Genomic DNA, 22,803 nt, shown 5'->3' with positions numbered 1-22,803 from the left:
TGGCTCTCTTCAAACCGACAATTGTATCCTCTAGAATTTACACAGATTTCTCTGCAATGGCTTACTCAGTGTCTTCCTCCTTTGGGCAAGTGACTGGACCCACATCCTCTTCACATGACTGCTCGTCACACCCGGGTTCTGGTCTCACTTTCAGATCAGGGCTCGTATGAAGGGTGCCAATCTTCTCAGTAGTTTTACGCACAAAACTAGAAACGCTGGAAGTCAAATACCAATAAACTAATATGAAAAGAATCTCATTACTGCCAAGAATGAAAATTTCAGTATCTGAGTTCTGTATGTTCCTGTCAGTCCCTGAAGGCAACTTGGACTTAGCAAGTCTTTCTTTACTTGCTATAAAGAAAGACTCTTTATAGCAACTTCCTTAATCAATCACATATTTCACATAAGGCCCATGTAAAATTTATAATAAGGATTTACTTCATTTACTAAACTACTCTGATTCAATCCTAAAGAAAAGGTCTTTAATTGCAGCTGTGCCTGCAATGTTTCTGTTTACTTAGGCAAAGAAGGCCATGTGAAAACCTGCCCCATCCTAGCCAAAGAATTTCTTCAGGAAACTCAGCTGCTGATTTGTCACAATATATCCTTTGAAAAAGCAAAATTTGTATCCAGTAAAACTCCCATTAGCAGTGAAGGAGCTACAGAAGTCTTCTCTTTCAAACTTAAATGTCTTTATTATTTTTTTTTTTACAGAAATCATTAGTATATTCATAATACAGGGACTCAGTGACACATTGTATAATTATTAAGTTATAATTATGAAGACTTTATCCTATTATGGTAAAACGTTTAAGTGGAAAAACTTGGACATAAATTCATGTAAGTCAATTCTGGGCCCATGGAGTAGCTAGAAAGACTTCTGAAGAGTCTTCAATTCTGAGCCCAAACTGAGAAATGATTAAGTTAAGAAATGACTAATGATATATGGAAATTGTTCCTATCAGGGATGAGGAAAAAACATTTTTTAACTTTTGCTCAGCCTGAGGGGGAAAAAAACACATTTGTAACAACTCAAATATCCAGGTACTCAAACAAAGAGGGAAGATAAATTCCGCAAGATTGAAATGAGAAGTAAACGGCTTCGTATAACAGGCTATATGAGGAATAATCTAGAGACTTTCTTTTTCCTCATTTAAAATGTCTTTCCATTCTCAGCGCAAAAGTGCCTAACATGACAACTGAAGTAAAACCAGAAGTGGGATTAAATGACAAGACTAATGAGTTTACCTTTCCTTGACAGCCTGAAGAGACACAAGAGGAGATGGAGAACGAAATGACAGTGGAATGCCGAAGGGGAGAAAAGTTTCATTCTTATCTGTCTCAAACATCACTGAAGCGTGTGAAACATTGTCTGATGAATGGAATTGGGGAGAAAAAACAAAATCTAATCACATGAAGAGTTTTTTAATCTTTAAAGAAATTCTGAAATGAATGAAGCAAAGGAAATGAAGGATTCAATACCAAAATCACAACTGACCCAAATACAAATGAGTGGAACACAGGTTTTACAAGAAGCATGGGATGGTCCACATATAAAACACTTGGACAGGTACCTTCATTTTTCCTACTAGCCCTGAATCCCCACAAGTCAGAAAGGAAGCTTAGAGTCTCTATTAATCTCAACAGTTCGGTCACAGGAGTACTTGAACATCGAAAAGTGAAGGCAATGACCCCCAAAACTGTAGTAATTTTTCATTCCGAATGGAAAATAATTTGGTTAGGATAAAATCGTTCCACTCTTTTGGTTAATGACCTCCTTTCTTAACCTTTCCAGCACTTTGATGCATGATAATAATTAGGTAATTTACCAATGTTAGCCTAAACAGGAGGGGAAAAAAAACCCAACTAAACATAAATCCATTCTTCTAATGGTGAACTGATCAATAGGTCTGGATGGAAAGTCTAACAACTTAATAAAAATTATTAACACCTTGTAGAAAACTCTATGCATGAGATAATCTTGGCAAACAGAAGTCACAGAAAATAACTGCTTCACATCAGCAACCAATAAAAGACACAATCCTCACCTTCATTTCCATGTGAACCACAACACTGATCTGGTTGGTCCTCTTCTTGATGTGAGGTGAATTCTTTAAGTCTCTCATCTTCTGAGAGGGTTTGGCTGTGAAGGGAACAAGAGTCTTCATCTGACTGACTGCCTCTTCTACTATTAATGATACGATAAATACCAGAGTCCAAGATGCTGAAACTTTCCTAAAAAGAAAAAGAATTAAAGAAAAGTTAAACTTTTATAACACGATATAGCTTTTTAAGAGAAAAATCAACACTAAAAGAAACAAGTCATTAACGACAATTATGGCTTATTAGAACAAAATGGTGAGCAAGGTCTAGGCTCCTGGCAGCCAGGTCCCTCTCACCTGCTCATGGCATCATGCTACCATATTTCTCTAGTGGGTCTCCATGAAGTCTGGCTGTGAGAATGTGAGAATGTGAGAATGAGGATTAAATAGACAATCCTAAGCTGCACTGAGATTCAAGCTGGCATGAAGCATCTGAAATTACATATTAGGGGTAACTTAACTTGCTCTGGAGGCTATATGAGGTATATTTTCAAACAGAACATAATAAACAATGACAAAAAAAAATGCGGCTCTAAGACACACCTAAATGAAGGCTTCATAAGGTTGTCCAACACCTGAAAGAAAGCCCCCTCTTCACCACCACCCCCAAACAATATACAACATGGAAAGGAAGGTAAGTTTTGGGATCCTAGAGGTAAATGAGTACAAACTAATGTAGAACAACCTTACTGTACAGCAAAACCCTTTTAAAAGTGAGAATACCTACATGTGATGAAATGGAGCTTCTTCTACTGCTACAAGCTGAATCCAAAGGTTCAAATTTTAAGATCAATTCTTCCAGTTGGGAAATCAGATCACCATAGGTTGTTAAGTCCAGCTGAGATTTCAAATGTTCCAATTTATCTATAGTCAAAGTTTTTCTTCCCTAATAAAAGGATAAGTAGAACCAATAGGAGGGTTTTCTGTTCGTAACTAAATCTATATTCAAATGGCCAATACATTGAAAGAGGTCTACATAGAACATAAAACCTCAAAGGTGCTTTAAAAGGGCGTTAAAAGCTAGTAAAAGACTTAATAAGAATTCTCTTAGGAACTAAGAATTTAGAGTTACTGTACATATAATAATTTCACTTAAAACAAGGCCTTGGGCTTCCTGGTGGTGCAGTGGTTGAGAATCTGCCTGCTAATGCAGGGGACACAGGTTCGAGCCCTGGTCCGGGAGGATCCCACATGCTGCGGAGCAACTAGGCCTGTGAGCCACAACTACTGAGCCTGCGTGTCTGGAGCCTGTGCTCCACAACAGGAGAGGCCGCGATAGTGAGAGGCCTGCGCACCACGATGAAGAGTGGCCCCCGCTTGCCACAACTAGAGAAAGCCCTCGCACAGAAACGAAGACCCAACACAGCAAAAAATAATTAAATAATTAATTAATTAATAAACTCCTACCCCCAACATCTAAAAAAAACAAGGCCTGAAATTCAAATAAATTTGTGGGTAAATTTGATTTTTTTTAATGGAAAGTGTATAGTTTTTCTCACCCCCATCCCCACTCCAGACTTATCTGTCATGTTTCCTTTGGGGATTTACTGCTGCTTAATCAGCAGGCTAATAAAGACAAGCAACTGCGTAGCACAATCCTGCAAGCTAGAATGGTTTTAACAACCCAGATGAACATGTAAGCTTTCTGACTCACTCTGCTGGCAATGACGGAATTCTGGAAAAGACAGCAAGTTTGAGCAGCCAGGTTCCACAGGCCTCTCCTTAGCAGACGTTCCACACAACGTTCCACAGATAACAGGGAAAGATGGGAGACCTTCCCATTTAGGTGCAAACAGAACAGCTCATTCTTACAGACAGCCACATCCTGAATATCTACAAAAACCACAGGGGTGAACACACAGGACATTAACCAAGTACTCCTTTTCCATTTTTGCGATGGCTGAAATTATTCTAATAGATTCATTTTCTATACAGGGTTTGGCTTGATTGAATTTCACCTCTATTTTTATACTTGCATTTCAATGAAGAAATCATATCTTAGACACTATTCTTTTAAAAAAGATCAAGAATAAAAGAGACAGAGAAAGAAACATCTCTCTGATCTAAAATCCTGTTTTTAAAAATGCTATGTTTTGTGAAAAGAAATTGGGACTTTAAAAGGGGGCACTTCGGAGGCCAGACTATCACATTTCTGAGTTACAAATCTGATACCAGTAACAGATTTCAGTGCAGTATGTAAATCAACAAACTGTTCGTGAAAAAACACCTGTCTTGGCAGAATACCATGAAATGACCTAAAAAACTAGTTTTCACGGGACACCTTTAGGAAACTTAATTCACGAGAAATCAGTATGTAATGGTTCCTTCATCTTTTTTATGTTTTTACAAAGTAGAAAATGACTCAAAAGTCAGGATACACTCTCTGAGCAGTCATGTTAAAAATGCTAGATTTACTTCCTCCATTTCTGGTTTAAACCAGAAGAATACAGAGATTGACTTTCTCTGCCTCAGCCACATAAAATGGCTATTGTTCCCACAAGGACTTTTCAACCCTAAATTATTAAGACACAAAACAGGAGTTAAAGCAAGACTTCTAACAGGGATAAATATTCAGGGTAAGTAGAGGGAAAAATTAACCCATTCAATTCTTAGCAGTGGTTGCTAATATTTAAGAATAAATGGAAATTGTATTTAAAATAACTAAATAACTATACATAGATTCACAAATGTATACTTCGTAAGTATCTTATAATGGGATACACCTATGAAGTTAATCTTTAAAAGAAATGTCACCTCATTCTATTTTCTACTTCTTACACTGCAAGAGAATCCTCCTACAATAATTAAATCTTTCACAAGCATGCGATTAAAAATTACATAGGAAGAAAAACACAATTACCCTTGACTTCACTCCAAAGAAGAACTTGAACATTCTGAGGAAGGAAAATATAAATTCCTCTTTCTGTCCAAGTCAGCACACAGTGCTCACTGCAAGAGAAAATGGAAGAGCTCAAGAGAATTCTAGTTTGCTCGGAATCAGAAGTTTATAATTCCCTGATTTCAGACCCTCACTCTAGCTATTAAAGCAAAATCAGCCTGTACAAAGAAAGCAACAGTTGATCCAGCCAATTACATCCTACCACCTCTTTTCTGTCTGTAACAACAAGCCAGTAAAAGATAGCATAATATGACACCAAAGTGGGAAAAATTCAGATACACGAAATATCTTCTAGAAAAATAAAAGGCTGGTATCTTATCTGACATTTATTAAAGTATCTAAACTTCCCATATCTGGTATGACATCTAAAACAAAGACTAAACATCACATCTAACCACCAATCACTGCTCTAGTGAGCCACTTTTAGGGAGGATAATATATATATATTTTTAAATGTGTTTATTTATTTATTTGTTTTGGGCTTCATTGGGTCTTTGTTGCTGTGCGCAGGCTTTCTCTAGTAGCGGCGAGCGGGGGCTACTCTTCGTTGTGGTGTGTGGGCTTCTCGTTGCAGTGGCTTCTCTTGTTGAGGAGCACGGGCTCTAGGCCCACGGGCTTCATTAGTTGTGGCTCTTGGGCCCTACAGCGCAAGCTCAGTAGTTGTGGCGCACGGGCTTAGTTGCCCCCTGGCATGTGGGATCTTCCTGGACCAGGGCTCGAACGTGTCCTCTGACTTGGCGGGCGGACCCTTAATCACTGCACCACCAGTGAAGTCCCAGGGAGGGTAATATTTTGATGTCCTTAGTTGTATGTGGGCAATAAAAGGTTGAAAACTACCAGTCAACTATGGGAGTTTATTTTTTTCATTAAAGGCTATACCAATATTATCTAACCTTGTAGCATCTCATCAAGATAGGAGTGTTATCCCTATTTTACAAAAAAGAAAAACTGAAGCCCAGAGAGATAAATAACATGTTGAAGCCCATTCAGTATGAATACGGAAGAGTCAGAATTTATACCAAGGACTGTCTGGCTCCAAAACCTGGACTTTTTTCTCCATACCTCACAGAAGCTACTTCTACCCTCATTTATCCTCACTGACCCACCCACTGTTATCTGGAATCCTGATCATTCCACTTAACTACATTCTTGGAAAGTCACAGATCTCCTACATGCCAAACCCAATAATCTACTTTCTCATTTTCCTTCTTGATCCCCAAGCAGAGGCCAACTCTGCAGACTGTTCCTTCCTTCCTGAATCTCGCCTTCCTAGACTCTGGACACTACTTCTTGGTCCACCTTCCTTTCCAGTCCTCTGGTACTCTCCATCTCTGCTCATCTCCTTCTATACTCCTTTGCTCATATATCTCATTTACTCTCTCGAGGCTGCTATTATTTTTTTATACACCACTGGTAATCCCCAGTCAGAGCATTCCCCATATATAACAGTCTCATTCTAGTCACCACTTAAGCATCAACAGCAGTTCTACTGCCCTTTGAAATCCTCCCCGACAGCCCTCAGCACTCTCCCTCCTGCACGCAACCTATTTCTCATCAACCCCGCTCAAACGGCACTTAATCATGTATTGCACTGTCACAACTCTTACTTTTTATTGTTGTTAAACATTTTCTAGAAATAAACTACATCTCTCCAACGAACTATAATCTTGAGAACAGGGACTTTTTTTTAAGTTTATGCCTCCAAGAGTACTAAAAAAGGTAACATGTGGCGATGAAACTAAGGGCGATATTTAACGGGAATTCGGTCCTCACACAAATGTTAAACATTTTGCCAATATAAGATCAGATCACTGTCCCTATGGGAAAGTAATCTTTGTCACAAAGAAGGAAGAAATCGTCAGAATCCTAGTCCAAAATAAGTAAAATTGGAAGGCTGCCTTTAGGAGCCAGAGGGGAAAAAAACCCCAGAGGCCAGAAGATCCCTGAATAAAGAGACACAGGATCAGGATTTTGACACTGAACTTGACATGCAGCTTGGAAAGATTCCTTAAGAATAGGTGGGGGGTGGGGGGGACTAATATCAGAGCTGAGACTTGGTAATTTACACATCCCTCATCCCCTTCCCCTTCACTGATAATAAACAGACAGGGGCACAAGCCTAACAACATTGTTTAAAAAGTTAAGGGAGAGAAAGTGACATCAGTGTACCCCAAAGAAAATGAGGCATACAAATTTGCTTCCCCATAGAACTTGTGGGTGTAACAGTGAAGGTTACCAAAACACAAGTGTACACATGGGAAAAAAAGTAAAGAAAAGCCCTGTATAACTAATGTTTTTTCAAAAAAATCTTTGTGAAACTCTTTAATTTAGCCATTATTTGAGAACCTTCTATGTGCCTAGCACTGTGCCCATAGCAAAGGAGTTGACAGTCTGGTCCTGGGATGGATATTCATAGGACAGTGAAACAGGGTGGTGACAGAGAAATGAACAAGATGTGACAACAGTGCAAGGGAATAAGTGTCTAACGGGAGTCACTGGAGGAGTCAGGAAAAGCTTCAAAGTGGCATTAATTATTCCTTAAGCTGAGGAGTAGGCAGAGCCAGATCATGCAGGGCTTTGAATGCTATGGCAGGAACTTGTATGGGAGCTTTAAATAGTTTCACTCAAAGGAAAAACACTACCAGGAGAACCAAGCAGACTGGCCTTGCCATTAGAAAACATACTCTTGGGTAGGGGACTTCCCCACACCCCACATATCACACCATAGCCAACAAATGTTAAGTGTCTATGATGTGCTAGGCATTATGCCAAACACTGAGAATAACACAGTGAACAAAACAGACATGATGCCCTCAAGGGCCTTACTGTCTAGGAGTAAGAGAGGCATAAATACTGTTTGAATATGTAATTATAAACTGTGATAAGTGCCATAAAGAAAGAGTTTTTAATATGCTTTATCTAACTATGGGCAAGTAAATAGTGGTCTTTCTCCCATAACTTTTAGGATGAATTATGGACTTGTGAAAGAGTTATACTGTTTATAATTTATTTTCAAATATTGCATTATAGGTAGTGTGGCATACATACGTTAGTTAGGGGCAGTTAGTTAACATTTCAAGTGTTTTTTAAAATTACATTCAAAGCACGGTTAGTTAGCCTTTGAAAGAACTCGATCAGGAGCCAAGCTCCAGAGTACCCTATACCAGCTCTAAATAACATTCTCTGAATCTGCATTAGGGATCTTATTAATTAGCTTAAGAGATATTAGAAATAATATTCTGCTGTTGAAATAAGAAGGGTTCAAGACACACAGATTGACTGGAAATCATACACTGGCATGCCCATGCTTGTAGAACAAGCTGTAAGAACTGGCAAGCCCAGCAGTTGATAGCTTTAAGTGGCACTCTGTGCTGCCACTTAATAGTGGACTTTTTTGTACCTAATCCAACTAGAAGGCTAGCTGAACTCAGATGTTAAAATATGGCTGGCTGGATCCACCTTGAGCAGATCTTTCATGCAAAGTACCTGAAGAATAGAGAGCTGAAATTTCACCAAGCTTACAAGAACAAGTTCTACAACTACTTTTGTGCCTGCCTACTAAGAAACATACATATGCAGCAGACTTCAGTCTGAGACTTGCTTTCACTGGAATATTCCACTAGGGAGAGGAGGTTATGAAAGAATGTGTATCTACAGCTCTGAGCTCTAATTTGTCAAAAGTTCTCAACAACTGTGAAGTGTCCAACTGGTTTAGGCCAGTTCAAAACAGAAAGGGAAGCATATTTCTATGCTTTTTTTCATTCCTCTTATACGTAGAACACTTCACATAACACAGTCATTTCCTAATTTTCTAAAAATGATTTAGTACAAAAACAAACTTGAAAAGCTAACTACCTTGAACAAGAAACAAAGAGGAAAAGTTAAGTGTTCATTTTTTTTTTAAAGGATCGAAGGGAGAAACTTACCTAAGATGTAAGAGTTTGGGGAAAGACAAAGACTGGGAGGATCCAACCGTATGATCATACTGAGGTTCTGATCTAGGAAGTAAACATGATTAATGATTTAATCAAAATATAAAAGTATCTTTTTCCCTATATAGGAAAATTTCTGCCTCCAAAACAAATTCAAGAGCCTAACTGCATTTACCCTTATTGAATTTGCTTTAAGCATATGAAAGATAATTGATTAAAGACTTTTTGGTTTCTCTGAATCTTTTAATAAAAATTCTACTTCACTCTTAAAAGGCATGATAAAATCTTTAACTCATGCAGAATATCAGAGGTTTCAAACCAAACCCTCCCTGTAAGTTCCTCAAATACTCCCTGCTGGCCATACAAATCATTACCTTAGATTAATCACAGGAAGAGGTGGTGATGAGAGGAGTTTCTTAAACTGATGTGTACTTATAACTTCTCCATCAAAGTTCACTTCCCACATCCTGGAGCCAGGGCGGGCACAGTATATTAGGGGCTGCTGGCTGGCAGAACATCTTCCAGGGAAGAAACAAGCTCCGTATTCTCCATCTCTTTCCTTGTTTCCAATTTTCCAAAATTTTTCTCTAATACCCGACCCCCGCAGAAAAGAGAAAGCATGTTTACTCACAAAAAAGTCAAAAGCAATGGCACTACATATCGGCATGGCCATAATAACCCCACCTACAATGTCCCCTCTCTCCTCATATTAGCAATTTACTGGAAAGAACAACAGAATGGAAAGGTCAAAATAGGGTTCTAGCTCTGATTTGCCATTAACTATTTCTGTTACAGAAAGCAAATGACTTCAAGTTAGTACTCAGTTTATTATCCACAGAATGTGAACGCTCTTTTCAAAACTAAAAAGTAAGTGCTACCGAACCATTTCCTACATCCTTAAATCCTACTGACTGCTTTCCAAATCACCTTGTTCTTTGGCCACTCCATGGAGGCTACTGATCTGCCCTGTCTCCAGGCCACTCCTCGGCCACATATACCCAATAAATGCCTCACTCTTTCCTCAAAATGCTAAGTCCTTCTGAAAGGCTGTACCTTGGAACATTCTGTTCCCTGAGGGTTACCTGAGCTAGATATATAAAAGAACTGCATATACAAAACTGCCTGAGAACATGGAAGGTGAGAATGAGGATATCTCTTTCCAAACACTCCTTTACTTATTCTTCATAATTAACTCCACCATTCCTCCTCTGACAGACTTCCTTGACTCCTATAAGCAGAAGGATATGCTTCCCATGCTATGTTTTCAAAGCATTCACCACGTTACATATGGTAGTTGTGTCTATTTGAACAGTAGATTATGACTTTCTTCAGGACAAACGTCATTTCTTTTTCCTCTTTAGCTGAACTCCCAGTGCACAGCACAGTAGCTGGCCCACGGAAAGCACTCAGTGCCCTTTGTGCTCCATATACTCAAACTGTTTATTTGGACAATGGCCTGATATGGTCTCTAGCATGAACTTTCTACATGACTTTAGATAATTCAATAAATATCCCTGTACTTATTTGCTTTATGAATAAAATATAACATCAGCTTTACTAGAAGAATATGGATGTGAAAGTGCTTTAAAATGTATACAGAGCAATACAAGAAGTTACGGTTTTATTACCTATGTTCCTTATTTGGGAAATAAAATATATTTCTTGCTTATTTCACATCCTCTATGGTGCTTAACAACAGTGCTACTAATTCAGAGGCGTGCAATAAATATTTCCTGAGTAAACCAATACAGTCAACTCATTCTCATTTGCATGCTCATTAATCTTGCTTTCCACATTTTCAAATGACATGTGACAGGCACAAGGCTAGGTATTTCCTATACATTATCTTAGTTAATCCTTAAAACTACCTCTACATTCTGGATGGGGAAACTGACATTTGGCAAGGTTTAAGAAGTGGCAGAACTAGAACTTGAAACCATATTGTCAGGCTCCCTTATCCAATGTTCTCTCTACTACAACATAATTCTTTGTTTCTGTTTGTTCTATTTCCTCCTGGGATCCACCCTGTTCATTAACAATACTGACAGAAAGTAGCAGGAAAAGCAAACTCATACCTCACTTCCGTTAGTTATTAGGAGCCTTTGTTTAAAAAAGAAAAATGCTTCTTTGTTTGGAAGGGAATATACCTTGAAACAAAACTTAAAACATACATAAAAATTTTCAATTATTGTCCTATCCATGTACCCCCAAACTGAATTCTAGCTAACAAAGTAGGCATTTCTAAAACATGTTATTTTTGCAGTTAGTTATTCTCATAACCAACTCTAGCCACAATCCTGTAAAATGGGAGCATAAATGATTAGCAACTGTACTGCACACAGGGAAGAATAAGCCTCCACTTAGTTAGCTCTTTATACCATTTGACTAGATTCTCAAAACAACCCCAATAAGGTGTTCATTCAATGCAGTGTTTTGACCATTTGTCAGAATTTCAGCCAAATTTCTGAATTGGGCTGTTTGGTAAACTCGAAAACCTATAGATGAAGAATATTTGAGAAATTTGTGAAGCTAACAAATATTTTACCAAAATCTCAAGGATGGATTTAATGGCCAAAGGTCCAATGTCAAAGAATATACTAGAGGTAACAGGAAAGGCACAAAATCAAGACAGAAAGATTCTAGTCTGCCTCCTCCCAGCTGCATGATGTGAGGCAAGCTCTATCACTCACTAGGCTTTCTGATCTGCAAAAATGAAAGAGTGACACTACATGATCTCCAGTTCTGTAAGTCTAACTTCATCACCGATCTACAGTCTGAAATAAGTCAGAACCAAGTACACCATCCTTCCTACTAATTCCAGGTAAACTGATCCTTCGCATCTCAAAGCCTTGCCCCTCTGCTGTACAGCTACGTTCTCTGATACCAGACATCTGCAACCTACTATTACTGGTCTCCTTCCCACATACCTTTCTCATCCCAAGAAAATTTTTAAAAAGTGCATCCTCTCCTCATCCTTCCCTCTACTAACCCTGACAGTCAACATACATTCCTTCAAAACTTTTGGAGTCCAGTCTCCTACTTTCTAGAATAGCAGTCTTCTAACTGAGATACAAGAACCCCTGGAAAAACATAAAAAGTTTCCAATCCTTGATAGTTCTAAGGGAATCAATTTCCAAACCCTGATTTTCTACATGTACACTTTCTTAAAATGATCTGAGAACCCACATACTTAATTAGTGTGACATTTAAGACTGTCACTCTCCATGTGGTGCTAATTTACCAACGTGATCTCCCACGACTCCCCTACTCAAGCCAGAGGACACGTTTTAGAATATGCCTAATTCTTTCTTACTTCTCCCCAAGACGCTGTTCCTTCCTGCTAGAATATCCTATCCCCTCTTACCTCTCTTCCTTCAAACTTCGCCTATTAAATATCCTCAACAAATTACTGAAGCTGGCTAGTGGGCTCACAGTGGTTTATTATGCAATTCTCTCTTCCTTTGTGTGTGCTCAAAATTCTCCACAATAAATTTTTAACAGAAGGGCTGGGTCCTGAGGAATATCGTAGCTGGACAGGGCCAATGGAGGGGGAAAAAAATGCCCAGTGAATATTTCCCTGTGGTGAGAATGGCTGAAGAACTTAAACACAGCAATACACAACATTTTTTTCAAACCATTTCCTATTCTGTTCTGGAATTTTACAGCTACCGCCAATATACTCCTTTGCCATTCATTGGACCTTTGGTTCCACTGTTGAGATTTCATTAAATATCTGTCAGCTTCATAAAGTTCTTATTTTTCATCCAATTTTACCCTATAGTAAAATTCTATTAAATACACAACAAATTTCAACAACAACAAACTCAATCAAGGAAGACTTCCCAATTCCCCATATAGAAACAGGCCTCTGTTCGGTCTTCCCTCATGACACTTAGACCAGGCTTCTTGGTAGAGTTAACTGAATATTTGTCTTAGTCACCCACTGGACTATGTCACTGTCCTCTACCTCCTCTCTACTCACTAACATCAGCTTGCACACAGGTGGTTCCTTATTAATATCTGTATAACTGAATTTAGGGGTTTGGGCGGGATGACTTCTTTCCAGGACTAAAATTCTGTATTTCCAATGACTCATGGTTAGTCAATATACCTCTCAGTATCACATAAGAAGCATCGAGTAAGTGAAGATATAAGTAATCTTCCATCCAAATAATCTAACTGGACAACACAGGAGTCAACTGTTGTTATTGTGTGAACAGGAAACATCACAAAGGCAGCAGCCGCCTAAAGGGGATGTGACAAGGAAATAAAGTTTATTTATCTTTACGTATACACATAATTCCCTTCTCTTTAGAGAGAAGGGGATTATGTGCTTTTACATGAAAACAGCTTAGACAGCAAAATAAAAACTTTAAATGGGCCAAAATTAATTTGCCTGTTAGAATATCAAGTTTCGCTCATTTAAGTTTTGTGAAATAATTTGCTACATAACTGCAGAAGAGAATTCTTAAGGCTCTGTTTGTGATTATCTATTCTTAGAAGTTGGGAAGAAAAAGATGAAGCAAGTTTTAGAATACGTGAGACAATTTTTCACCTGTAGACAGTACTTCTCCCTTTGGAAAAAAGACAAATTAGAGCTGTAATAAGTGTAGAATTCCAACTGTATATCAAAAATATGTTAGGAATCAAGTAGTAACCTTGATGGGTCATCATGAATATTTAATTAATACATCAAGAATATTCTGATGTGTTAATTAAAATAACTTAGCCAATAGTAGTTAGATCTCTTCTTCTCTACCAGGATCCTACATGCAAATAAGCCAATGAGAGACAAGTCCCCCATTTCTGATATCATAGCTTTGGAGGAGAGGGACAGCGAGGAGCAGGCTGGCTCTGCCTTAATGACGGACTGGAGCATTCTGTTAGGATAACTTGAGACTCAACTTTTCTACTCCAACAACTGTGGCAGGAAGCCTGGGGAACCACACTGCTTAGCGTAATCCAGGAGATGTCTTTAAGATTCCATTCACAACAAGTTACATCCATCCTGAGAAAATATACCTAGACCCATGAGTTTCTTCTAACCAGGGACCAGGAGAATAGGACCCTGGGCAATTGGTACCATTTCTATGTTTGCCATTTTATTCACACAACTAATAAACAGGCATCTTTTCTTTTTTCTTTCTTTCCTTTTTTTTTTTTTTTTTTTGGCTGCGCCATGTGGCATGCAGGATCTTAGTTCCCCGACCAGGGATCGAACCTGTGATCCCTGCATTGGGATCACGCAGTCTTAACCACTGAATCGCCCGCGAAGTCCAGCCATCTTTTCTTTCTTAACAGCCTAGTATTAAAGGATGCTTTACTTAAATGAGCCATGAAGGTGAATTATGGAGTAATATAATAGACAACTGCAAATTACTGAAGTTAGCTCACAGAAGCCATTCTGTAACAGTGTCAAGCTAAACCAGGGTACCACATGCACTACATGCAAACAAGTCTTCTCAAAATTCATAGTCTGGGCTCTAGATCAGTCCCTAAGAGATACAGTAGGTCAAATTGTGTCCTTTAATTGAAATTCTGCGAGACAACACCTTATATCTCACCTACATACACAAAGAACTGGACTGGTTCTCACCTTTGCTTGTTTAGAAGTGTTGAGTTTGATGGCAGAAACTTTCCCCATATGATCACCTATAAAAACTCTAAGAATAGCTGTATCCCAACAGAGAGCTGTAACTTTTCGGCCTTTGTGTTCTGAAGACACATAAATTCGTTCTGGTTTCCCACGACGCTCTTGATTTAATTCCCAAACAACTACAAGACCTTGACTGCAAGTATTGAGACACAAAAGCAAATTTTTGGCAATGGTGAAAAAGGTACAATTTCAATGCATCACAATATCAACTATGTTAAATATATAAGCAAATTCTTATTCTTCAGAAAAGAGGAAGTAGAAAGCCAAGGTATTAATTTCCTTGCTTTAGTCTACCAATCCAATATAATAGGAGAACTTAGATGTTCTAAATTATCCCTGTTACCTTTCTCTTTTAAGGTCACAGAAATGTTGTTGCCTCATATTAGTGTTTTCCACAGACCCTAGGGTGACCAAGTGTCCATCCTGGTTTGCTTGCGTCTAAGAGGTTTCCTAAGACACGGGACTTTCAGTGCTAAAACAGGGTCAGGCCCAGGCACACTGGGATGGCTGGTCACCCTAACAAACACACAACTACATTTGTCAGCTTCAAATGCATTTGGAAAAGATCAGACAGTTTTAGAACAGTTTCTTACCTGGTAGCCACAGCAACATAATCATCATCATGTAAACAACAGGCGACCTGAGAAATTGTACCTTCCTAGAGCACAAAAGGAAAAATATTAGGCAGCTCCTCAAAAATGGGTAATTTTTTACTTTTAAATCTCAAGTTTTACCTTCTTCTTTTAGTCCAAATGATCATTGATAATGGAGAAAGTCAAATTTATGAAAGATACTCCGGATGGTACATGACAGGGCTACTCTTAATCTTACCCTGTGCGAAAGAAAAAGCCTGTGCTTCCATCCTTCTTTCTGAATGAGATTGAGTCCTCCTCCTGAACTGCCCAAAGCCAACCATTTTCGAGACACAGCTATGCTCGTGCACTAAAAAACATGGCAACAGACAAGTGTGAAACTGTCACAGTCATTTAACAAATAAACTATGTACTGGAAATAAATACTGAGGATCTGTGTCAGGTTCCTCCCCGCACCCGCCCAGTTAGACACCACATAATGGCACTCAAGCTCTTATTCTAGATAGTGAAAGATACAGAAGAAAGAACATTTTGGTTTTAAATTTTTAATTGAATCTCAAAATTGCTGAATAGGCTCAATTGTATAAATGAGTAATTTTCCCTTGGCAAAAGCCAGTTACTAGCCCATTCATCTTCTGTGCAATTCAGCTAGCTCATTCCAATACTGACCACAATGATGGAAGATCAAGTAAGTCTCTATGGGATAAAGCAACCACTTTAATCACCTGCTCACATAAATCACTTCTCGTCTGTATAATCAGCACAAAATGTCCACAGTTTTGAGAGCAAGTGAGACTGCAGAGGACACAAATGCAAGTCAGTGTACTATTACATCTCCCCGCACCTTCAGCCTACTGATTCTTCTCCTTACCCACCAGAGAAAGCAGTGGCCAGGCTGTGCCCAATACCCTGTGACAAAAATTATTGGTTGGTGAACGAACAGGAATTCCCAATCCTCTTCGAACTTGTTGCTTTCTACCGCAGAAGCTGGAAAACCTAAATCTTCACTTACCCAGTTTCTTTTGCAGCTAGGGGGAGCCCTGTGACTCAAATCCAGCTACTAAGACTAAGCCCTACTGGGGCTTCCCGGAAAGCTTTGCCCTCCCAGATGAATGGCCGAAGCTGAAGAGAAAAAAGCCTTTGTCCTCGGCCACCTCTTTCTTGCTTGAGATGCTAATGGAGACATTAAGACTGGAGCCAGGACACTTATCTTGCAACTGTGACCAACAGTCAATATACAGATGATGGTAGAACAGGAAAGATGGAGAGCCTGGGTCCTAAGGAATATCAAAGGCCACTACACTAAACCCAGAAACGATAACCTCCAACCAGGTTATAAACACCTTTACTGCTTAAGATATTATTGAGAAGGTTTTCTGTAACTTGCAGCTCAAAAACGTCTGATATCAACCCTCATGCTTGTTGTCCATATTACTTTGCCTATTACTTCCTATTCTCCCTTTGCTCAGAGGCTAGAAAGGTGCTTTGGGGTGGGAACAAAAGGATAAGAATGAAATTATTTTGGAATTGGTTATGAAACTGTTCTTTACCATGTCATTCCTGAGTTTATCAAATGAATTCAAGGTTCAAGGGAAGCACATACTCCTTCCCACAGAGCTAATTTTTAGCTAACTTTGTAAAGCTAATTTTTAGCTCTGTTCCCTAAAACAGAGGGGGTACATCAAACTCCTTGTTTTGGAACAAACTTAGTTTAATAGCAATGGTTTGTGTTGCTCAAAATGCAATGGGGTATACTCATTTATACTATTTTATTTTCAATTGAATACATTACTTTCTGAGAGAAGACAGCAAGATTAGAGGCGGGAAAATTCAGTAATCTATATCATAGTTTCCAAGGATGGGAAAGAAGAATTCAAAGATTGCTTGAAAAATAAATCAAGAAAGCACTATGAACATACTACTGCTATGTGAGGTATTACTAGCACAGGTAAGAACACCCAAGAGTCTATAAAACATAAAGAATGGGGTCGGAGGGGCACGTAACCGAGAGCACACAAAAATATGAACGTGAAAATAAAACTGATATAAGGATCACGAAAATCACCTTTAGACGAGTGGAGTCCAGCCTCAGGGCTGAAAGTAATGGATCCAGAGACTCAAATTCTGCAAGAACATGGTTGTAGGACTCTGGTATCACTGGCACGAAAGTCATTTACCCAGAAAGATGAAACTACGTTGAGGGATAGGCACAGTATTCCTGAATAAAACCTGCAAAAATATAATTTAAGAAGCTCACCACTCCTTCAGCAAGCATTTAATGAACAGGTGGAGAAAACAGGGAAACATGCGAAAGGGACAAGGATCCCTATTCTGGAGCTCCTTGGCATCTAGGTGGAAAGAAAACACACGCAGGTGACATTATAAGTGACCATCAGCTTGTACTGATTATTCCCTGACTCCTAAAACTCTCACAGAACGAAATCCAGATTCTCAAGGCCCTCCACAATCCTATCCCATTCTATTTACCTAACAGTGTGAACAGATAGAATAGACGCTTGCAGGATATAAGGGGAAATTTTGTCAAGCTCCTCTGTGGTAAAATAGCACCTCCAGCTGCAATTCTTTGAGCTGTAAATCTTCTGCTTTTAAGTCTCTTGTTAAATTCAATGGTTATCAGCCCACATTTTAACCGTGCTTAATAGGAAAGGGCCTCTGGATAGCTTTCTCCAACCTGTGAATAAGTGAAAAGTCAGGTGTGGGGAATTAGGCAGAAAGACGAATAAGAGCTTCAATAAGAGGCCTGATAGGAAAGAATAGAAATAAGAATACAAGGTAGCAAATGCCAACTACCCAGTGAAGACTTTGTAAACTAACACAAGAGTTCTTACCTGTTCAACAACTCTCAAGTGTACATTTTTGTCAAATTATACCAGTTTCCAGAAGAAAGCAGAGTTTAAGAAAATTCTATCCATTAATTTTAACTTTTCCTCAATCCTTTGTTGCCTACCAAATTGAGAATAAAAAACAAATACTACAAAAAAATTCAGAAACAACTGTTTATGCTTAATTGTTTTTAATTTATACTTTGTGGTTTTAATTTTTTTTTCCAGAAACACATGTATTCACTCACTCATTTATTCAACAAATATACACTTAGCACCAACTATGTGCCAGGCATTGTTCTAGGTCCCAGAGATAAAACAGAGGACAAAACAAAGTCCTAACGTTCATGGAGCACACTTTCCAGGGGCAAACCATATATAAGCTTACAATACTTTTTACTGCATACACATAATATAGTCTTATTTTCTGCTGGTAATACAGCTGATCTCTGCAAGGAGAATGGTGTTCTGAAAAAACAAAATTCTTTAGTAGTCCTCCTATACTCAAATATTTGAGAATTCCTAATCTAAGAAAAATCTTCTCTCATCCTTTTCACTCATTCATTTTATTAAGTACTGTAGATACAGAAAAATCAGGATTGCTAAGACAAATAGTTTTGCTCACCATCCAGTTCTACAAGAGTTACATCGTAACCCACTACAGTTGCTGACCACCAGTGCACTCTGAGAGGAAATTAACAACAGGATGAGGCCCTCTGTTTTGGACAAAGCAGGCCCCTCATAGATGTATATCTCAGGAAGAATTTTAATCACCCCAGATTTTTGCACCTTCCCATACATAGAAAAGCACTAAAATCATTAACTTGAGATATCTATTCTTTGTGATTAGCAGTAATCTTTTACCAAGATGTAGGCTTAACTTGCAGTTATTTCCTCGCCAAAAATCATATATAAACTGTCTTCTCTATATACGCTATTGATAGTATGTATAAAATAGATAACTAATGAGAACCTACTGTATAGCACAGGGAACTTCTACTCATTGCTCTGTGGTGACCTGAATGGGAAGGAAATCCAGAAAAGAGGGGATATATGTATATGCATTGCTGATTGACTTTGTTGTACAACAGAAACTAACACAATATTGTAAAGCAACTATACTCCAATAAAAATTTAAAAATAAAATAACATAACATATACTGTCTTCTCCCCTACCTCTTCAGAGCAGTTTCCTCAGGGCTAAGTGGCTGTTAGCTGGGCTATAGTCCTCAGCAAGACCCTGAATAAAACTTAAACTCACAACTCTCATCTTGTGTGTTTTTCTCTGAGTCGACAGTTTCTAGTAGAATATGAGGCACAGTGGTGCGAACAAGACAAATAAAATAATTCCTGAAATCAGTCACTTTATAATCAACTAGGGAGAAAAAGACAAATCATACACACACACACACACACACACACACACACACACGCACACACCCCCCTCATAAGGGAAACGTAAGCAAGGTCCAATGTCGGAACTTAGAGGACAGAGGGATCACATTGAGTTAAAAGTAACCATAGAAAACTTCCTAAGGGAAGTAGCACTGGAGCTGATTAGGTTTTATCACAAGGAAAAAAGAAAGGGTAGCAGGTAGGGCAGCAATAAGCAAAGATACAGAGGATATATTTGGAGAATACAAGTTTAGTCTTTGGTTGAAACACAGGACACAAGCAACAGAAAAATGAAAGATAAAGCTGGAACAGTAATTCAGTCACAAAGTACAAGGCACTGAATCTCAAACTAAGGAACCTGCACAAATTTTAATTTGGTAGGCAACAGAAAGGCATTGAAGAATTTGGCGTTGGGAGATCACATAATTTCTGTGAAGCGCTGTGGGTAGACACTAGAAAACAAAGACTTGAGAAAAGGTGGGAGGGGTGGTGCGGAACTAAAGACAAGGCCTTTCAATTACTCAAGAAATCTGGTGGAGAAGGAGAAAACCTCTCGACCTTGTGAGCAGGGGAGACGCAGATTTGTAGATAGCAGCTAAAAGAAAAGGCTTTAGAATGAAAGGGACTGAAGGGACTTTCCTGGTGGTCCAGTGGTTAAGACGCTGTGCTCCCAATGCAGGGGGCCCAGGTTTGATCCCTGGTCAGGGAACTAGATTCCTGCATGCTGCAACCAAAGATTCTATAGCCACAACTAAGATCCTGTGTGACCCAACTAAGACCTGGAGCAGGCAAATAAATAATTTTTTTAAAAAATGAAAGGGACTGAAAATACAAGAAAAAGAAAATAAAATCACTGTACAAGATCCTAAGAAAGACAGAAAGGAATGACATCAGGACCACAGCAGCTATCTCTTCCACTTGCAATCTTAAAACAATCTCTGAGACGGATAGACCATTTGGTCTTGATCTCAGTGAAGAGAGAATGACCTGGAAATTATGACCTAACAGAGTAAAAAACCTAGTAAGTTTCTATTTTTCGGAAAAAGACTTAATAGAGACGAGAATGAAAAAGGAATAGCATAAACAATGTCAGTTCTCAAGAGAAGTTGCTAGTGACAGTGTTGAGCCAACTCCAAACTTATATTTTTCTTTGCGTTTACTCTCTGAAATGACTCCTTTCCCTCCAGATCTACTTACTAAAATCTGCCCAGCCTTTCAGGCCCAGCGTAAGTCCCACTTCCCAGAATTCTCAAAGTGGAAGACTCATAGGTAATTCAGTGCACACATCCACGTAATTCAGGAATTAGTCTTGTGCTGGATCCCTGAACACTTTCAGCAAGGGAAAGGAATTGCTCCCTCTCATGAAGCTGCCCATTCCACTCCTCCACAGCTCTCACTGTTATAAGGTACTTTTTCTACTATTGGGCTGAAACCTGATGACTTGGAGCTTTTATTTCCAACTGTGGCTTCTACAGTTTAAGGAAATAAGTTCACTCCTTTCAAAACAGTCCTTCAGTATTTGAAAAGTGTTATGAGGTCTTCTAAAAATTCATCAACCCCAGTTCTTCCTGACCTGACAATGTCCAAATTCCTCTCTGTTCTGATCAGTCTTCCACACAAGAGCTTTAGTTTGCCTAAAAATGTGGTCTCCAGAACTGAACATAAATCTCCTTAAGTAGCTGGATACACAGAATAGAGTAGAAACACTAAGTTCCTTGACCTGGACACTAAATTTCTATGTTACATCCTAAAAAAGTATCAGACTTTTTTTTCCAGATATGTTTTTAAAGTAGCCATGTCACACTTTTTTTTTTTAACATCTTTATTGGAGTATAATTGCTTTACAATGTGCCATGTCATACTTTTGATTCAACAGAGCAAGCAGTTAACTAAAACCCAAAGAAATTTTCAAATAAAATGAATATAATCTTCCTAGCCAGTACCTAGATACAGTAGAATTGAGCTCAAATTGAAACTTGCCATTAATCAAATGTGATAATGGATATAAAAAGTACCTAGAAAATTTAAAACTGTTCAAACAAGAACAGCAGAATGCTGATAACTGTTAAAGTTTGGTTAGGTGCACATGAGGGTTCGTTATATTATCCTGTCTACTTTTGTCTGTTTTAAATTTTCTTGAACAAGATTTCTTATTGAAGTATAGTTAATTTACAATGTTGTGTTAGCTACAAGTGTGCAGCACAGTGATTTCGTCACATATATTCAAGATTTTGTTAAGTATGTGCTTAACAACAAAAAGCTCTGTACAAACCTTTCATTCTATAAACTTTCTGTGCCTCCATGGTTTAATATATGCTGTTCCTTGAACCTTCCTCCATCTAACAAAACACTATCTTCCTACAGATCCGAGTTTAACTATTACTTCTGTTAAGTCTGTCACACTGTTAGCCTAGCAAAAAACTAAGCAAATAGAAGGTGGTCATAAATGCTTACCAAAGTCAATGAAAGAACTTTTTGAAGTGTTGACTTGCCCAAGGTCACAGAGTTCACAAGTAGAGCTGAGACTAGAATCCACTAATCCTGAGTCCAAATCTAATTACCTTTCCATTTCCCCGCACTGCTCGATGGTAACTAAAGGAGCAGTAGAATCAAGAAAAGTCTTTTCTCTTCGTCCTAGTACTCACTTTTATTCATTTTAATGGACTAGTGTTTGCTGCGCAAACAACCAATGCAAATCACAGCTTTCTTTCTTCCCCACTAGGGGCGTGGAAGGAAGAGGAGGCAAAAGAGAAAAGAAAGGAAGCAAAAATTAAAGATATTATGCGGAGGGGAAGTACGAGCGTCCCTCATTCCCGTAATGGGGATCTTTAAATCCAAGTAACAGAGAACAACTCTTCACCTCAGACCAAGAAATGGCGACTCACTCATTCATGCACTCAGCATGCCTCGCACACCCCACTGCAGACAGTTCCTGACCACAAGCTCCCTGACTAGCGGAACTCCTAACTTTTTAACAGCAGTAACTTTAATACTATACTCAGATCTCTTGAAAGGAGCCTCGGTAATCAAGTTTTCAAAGCCAGGCTCACAGCCTGTAGGTCTCAGCCTCTCTCCACCATCTCCAGGCCGGTAGTCCCCAAATTCCAATGGGTCACACCCTCTCTCCCGGCTGGGTGCCGTTAACACTCACCGCGCACTAAGAGCCGCACCTGAACTTCAGTCTCCCCTCCTGCTCCTCCCCTCCCTGGCTTACGTCATCCCGGAGCGCCGGGGACGCTGGGACAAAGCTGTTAACTGTACTTCCTCGTCACGTGACAGGTTACGCCCCTGCTGGCGCGTGGTCCCTCCCCCTCGGGCCGCCATCGTGATTACGCTCTCTGTGGCCTGCAGTAAGCGGGCCGCTGCCGGCCGAAGACGCAGCG

At 39.0% G+C, this 22,803-nt stretch overlaps 1 protein-coding gene across 3 annotated transcripts in view; it reads right to left on the bottom strand.

Moving 5' to 3' along the window:
- The window catches only part of HPS5 (HPS5 biogenesis of lysosomal organelles complex 2 subunit 2), a 44,743-nt gene extending 21,992 nt beyond the window's left edge, over positions 1–22,751 (bottom strand). The window contains exons 1-15 of one of the 3 annotated variants that reach the window (XM_067749678.1): positions 22,572–22,751; positions 18,032–18,146; positions 17,248–17,411; positions 15,421–15,531; positions 15,183–15,247; positions 14,530–14,722; positions 13,045–13,178; positions 9,308–9,520; positions 8,928–8,999; positions 4,963–5,051; positions 3,757–3,935; positions 2,830–2,988; positions 2,049–2,235; positions 1,249–1,372; positions 66–215 (exon numbers count right to left, since the gene is read on the bottom strand). In XM_067749678.1, the coding sequence (XP_067605779.1) occupies positions 66–215; positions 1,249–1,372; positions 2,049–2,235; positions 2,830–2,988; positions 3,757–3,935; positions 4,963–5,051; positions 8,928–8,999; positions 9,308–9,520; positions 13,045–13,178; positions 14,530–14,722; positions 15,183–15,247; positions 15,421–15,531; positions 17,248–17,355 (1,784 nt within the window). In that variant the 5' untranslated portion in view covers positions 17,356–17,411; positions 18,032–18,146; positions 22,572–22,751. The other 2 variants (XM_067749676.1, XM_067749677.1) reach the window with 2 other exon arrangements.
- Positions 22,752–22,803: the final 52 nt, after the last annotated feature.

This window comes from Pseudorca crassidens, chromosome 9, assembly GCF_039906515.1.
Source record: "Pseudorca crassidens isolate mPseCra1 chromosome 9, mPseCra1.hap1, whole genome shotgun sequence".
NCBI classification, from domain to species: domain Eukaryota; kingdom Metazoa; phylum Chordata; class Mammalia; order Artiodactyla; family Delphinidae; genus Pseudorca; species Pseudorca crassidens.
This window is presented reverse-complemented; position numbering and strand designations above follow the sequence as displayed.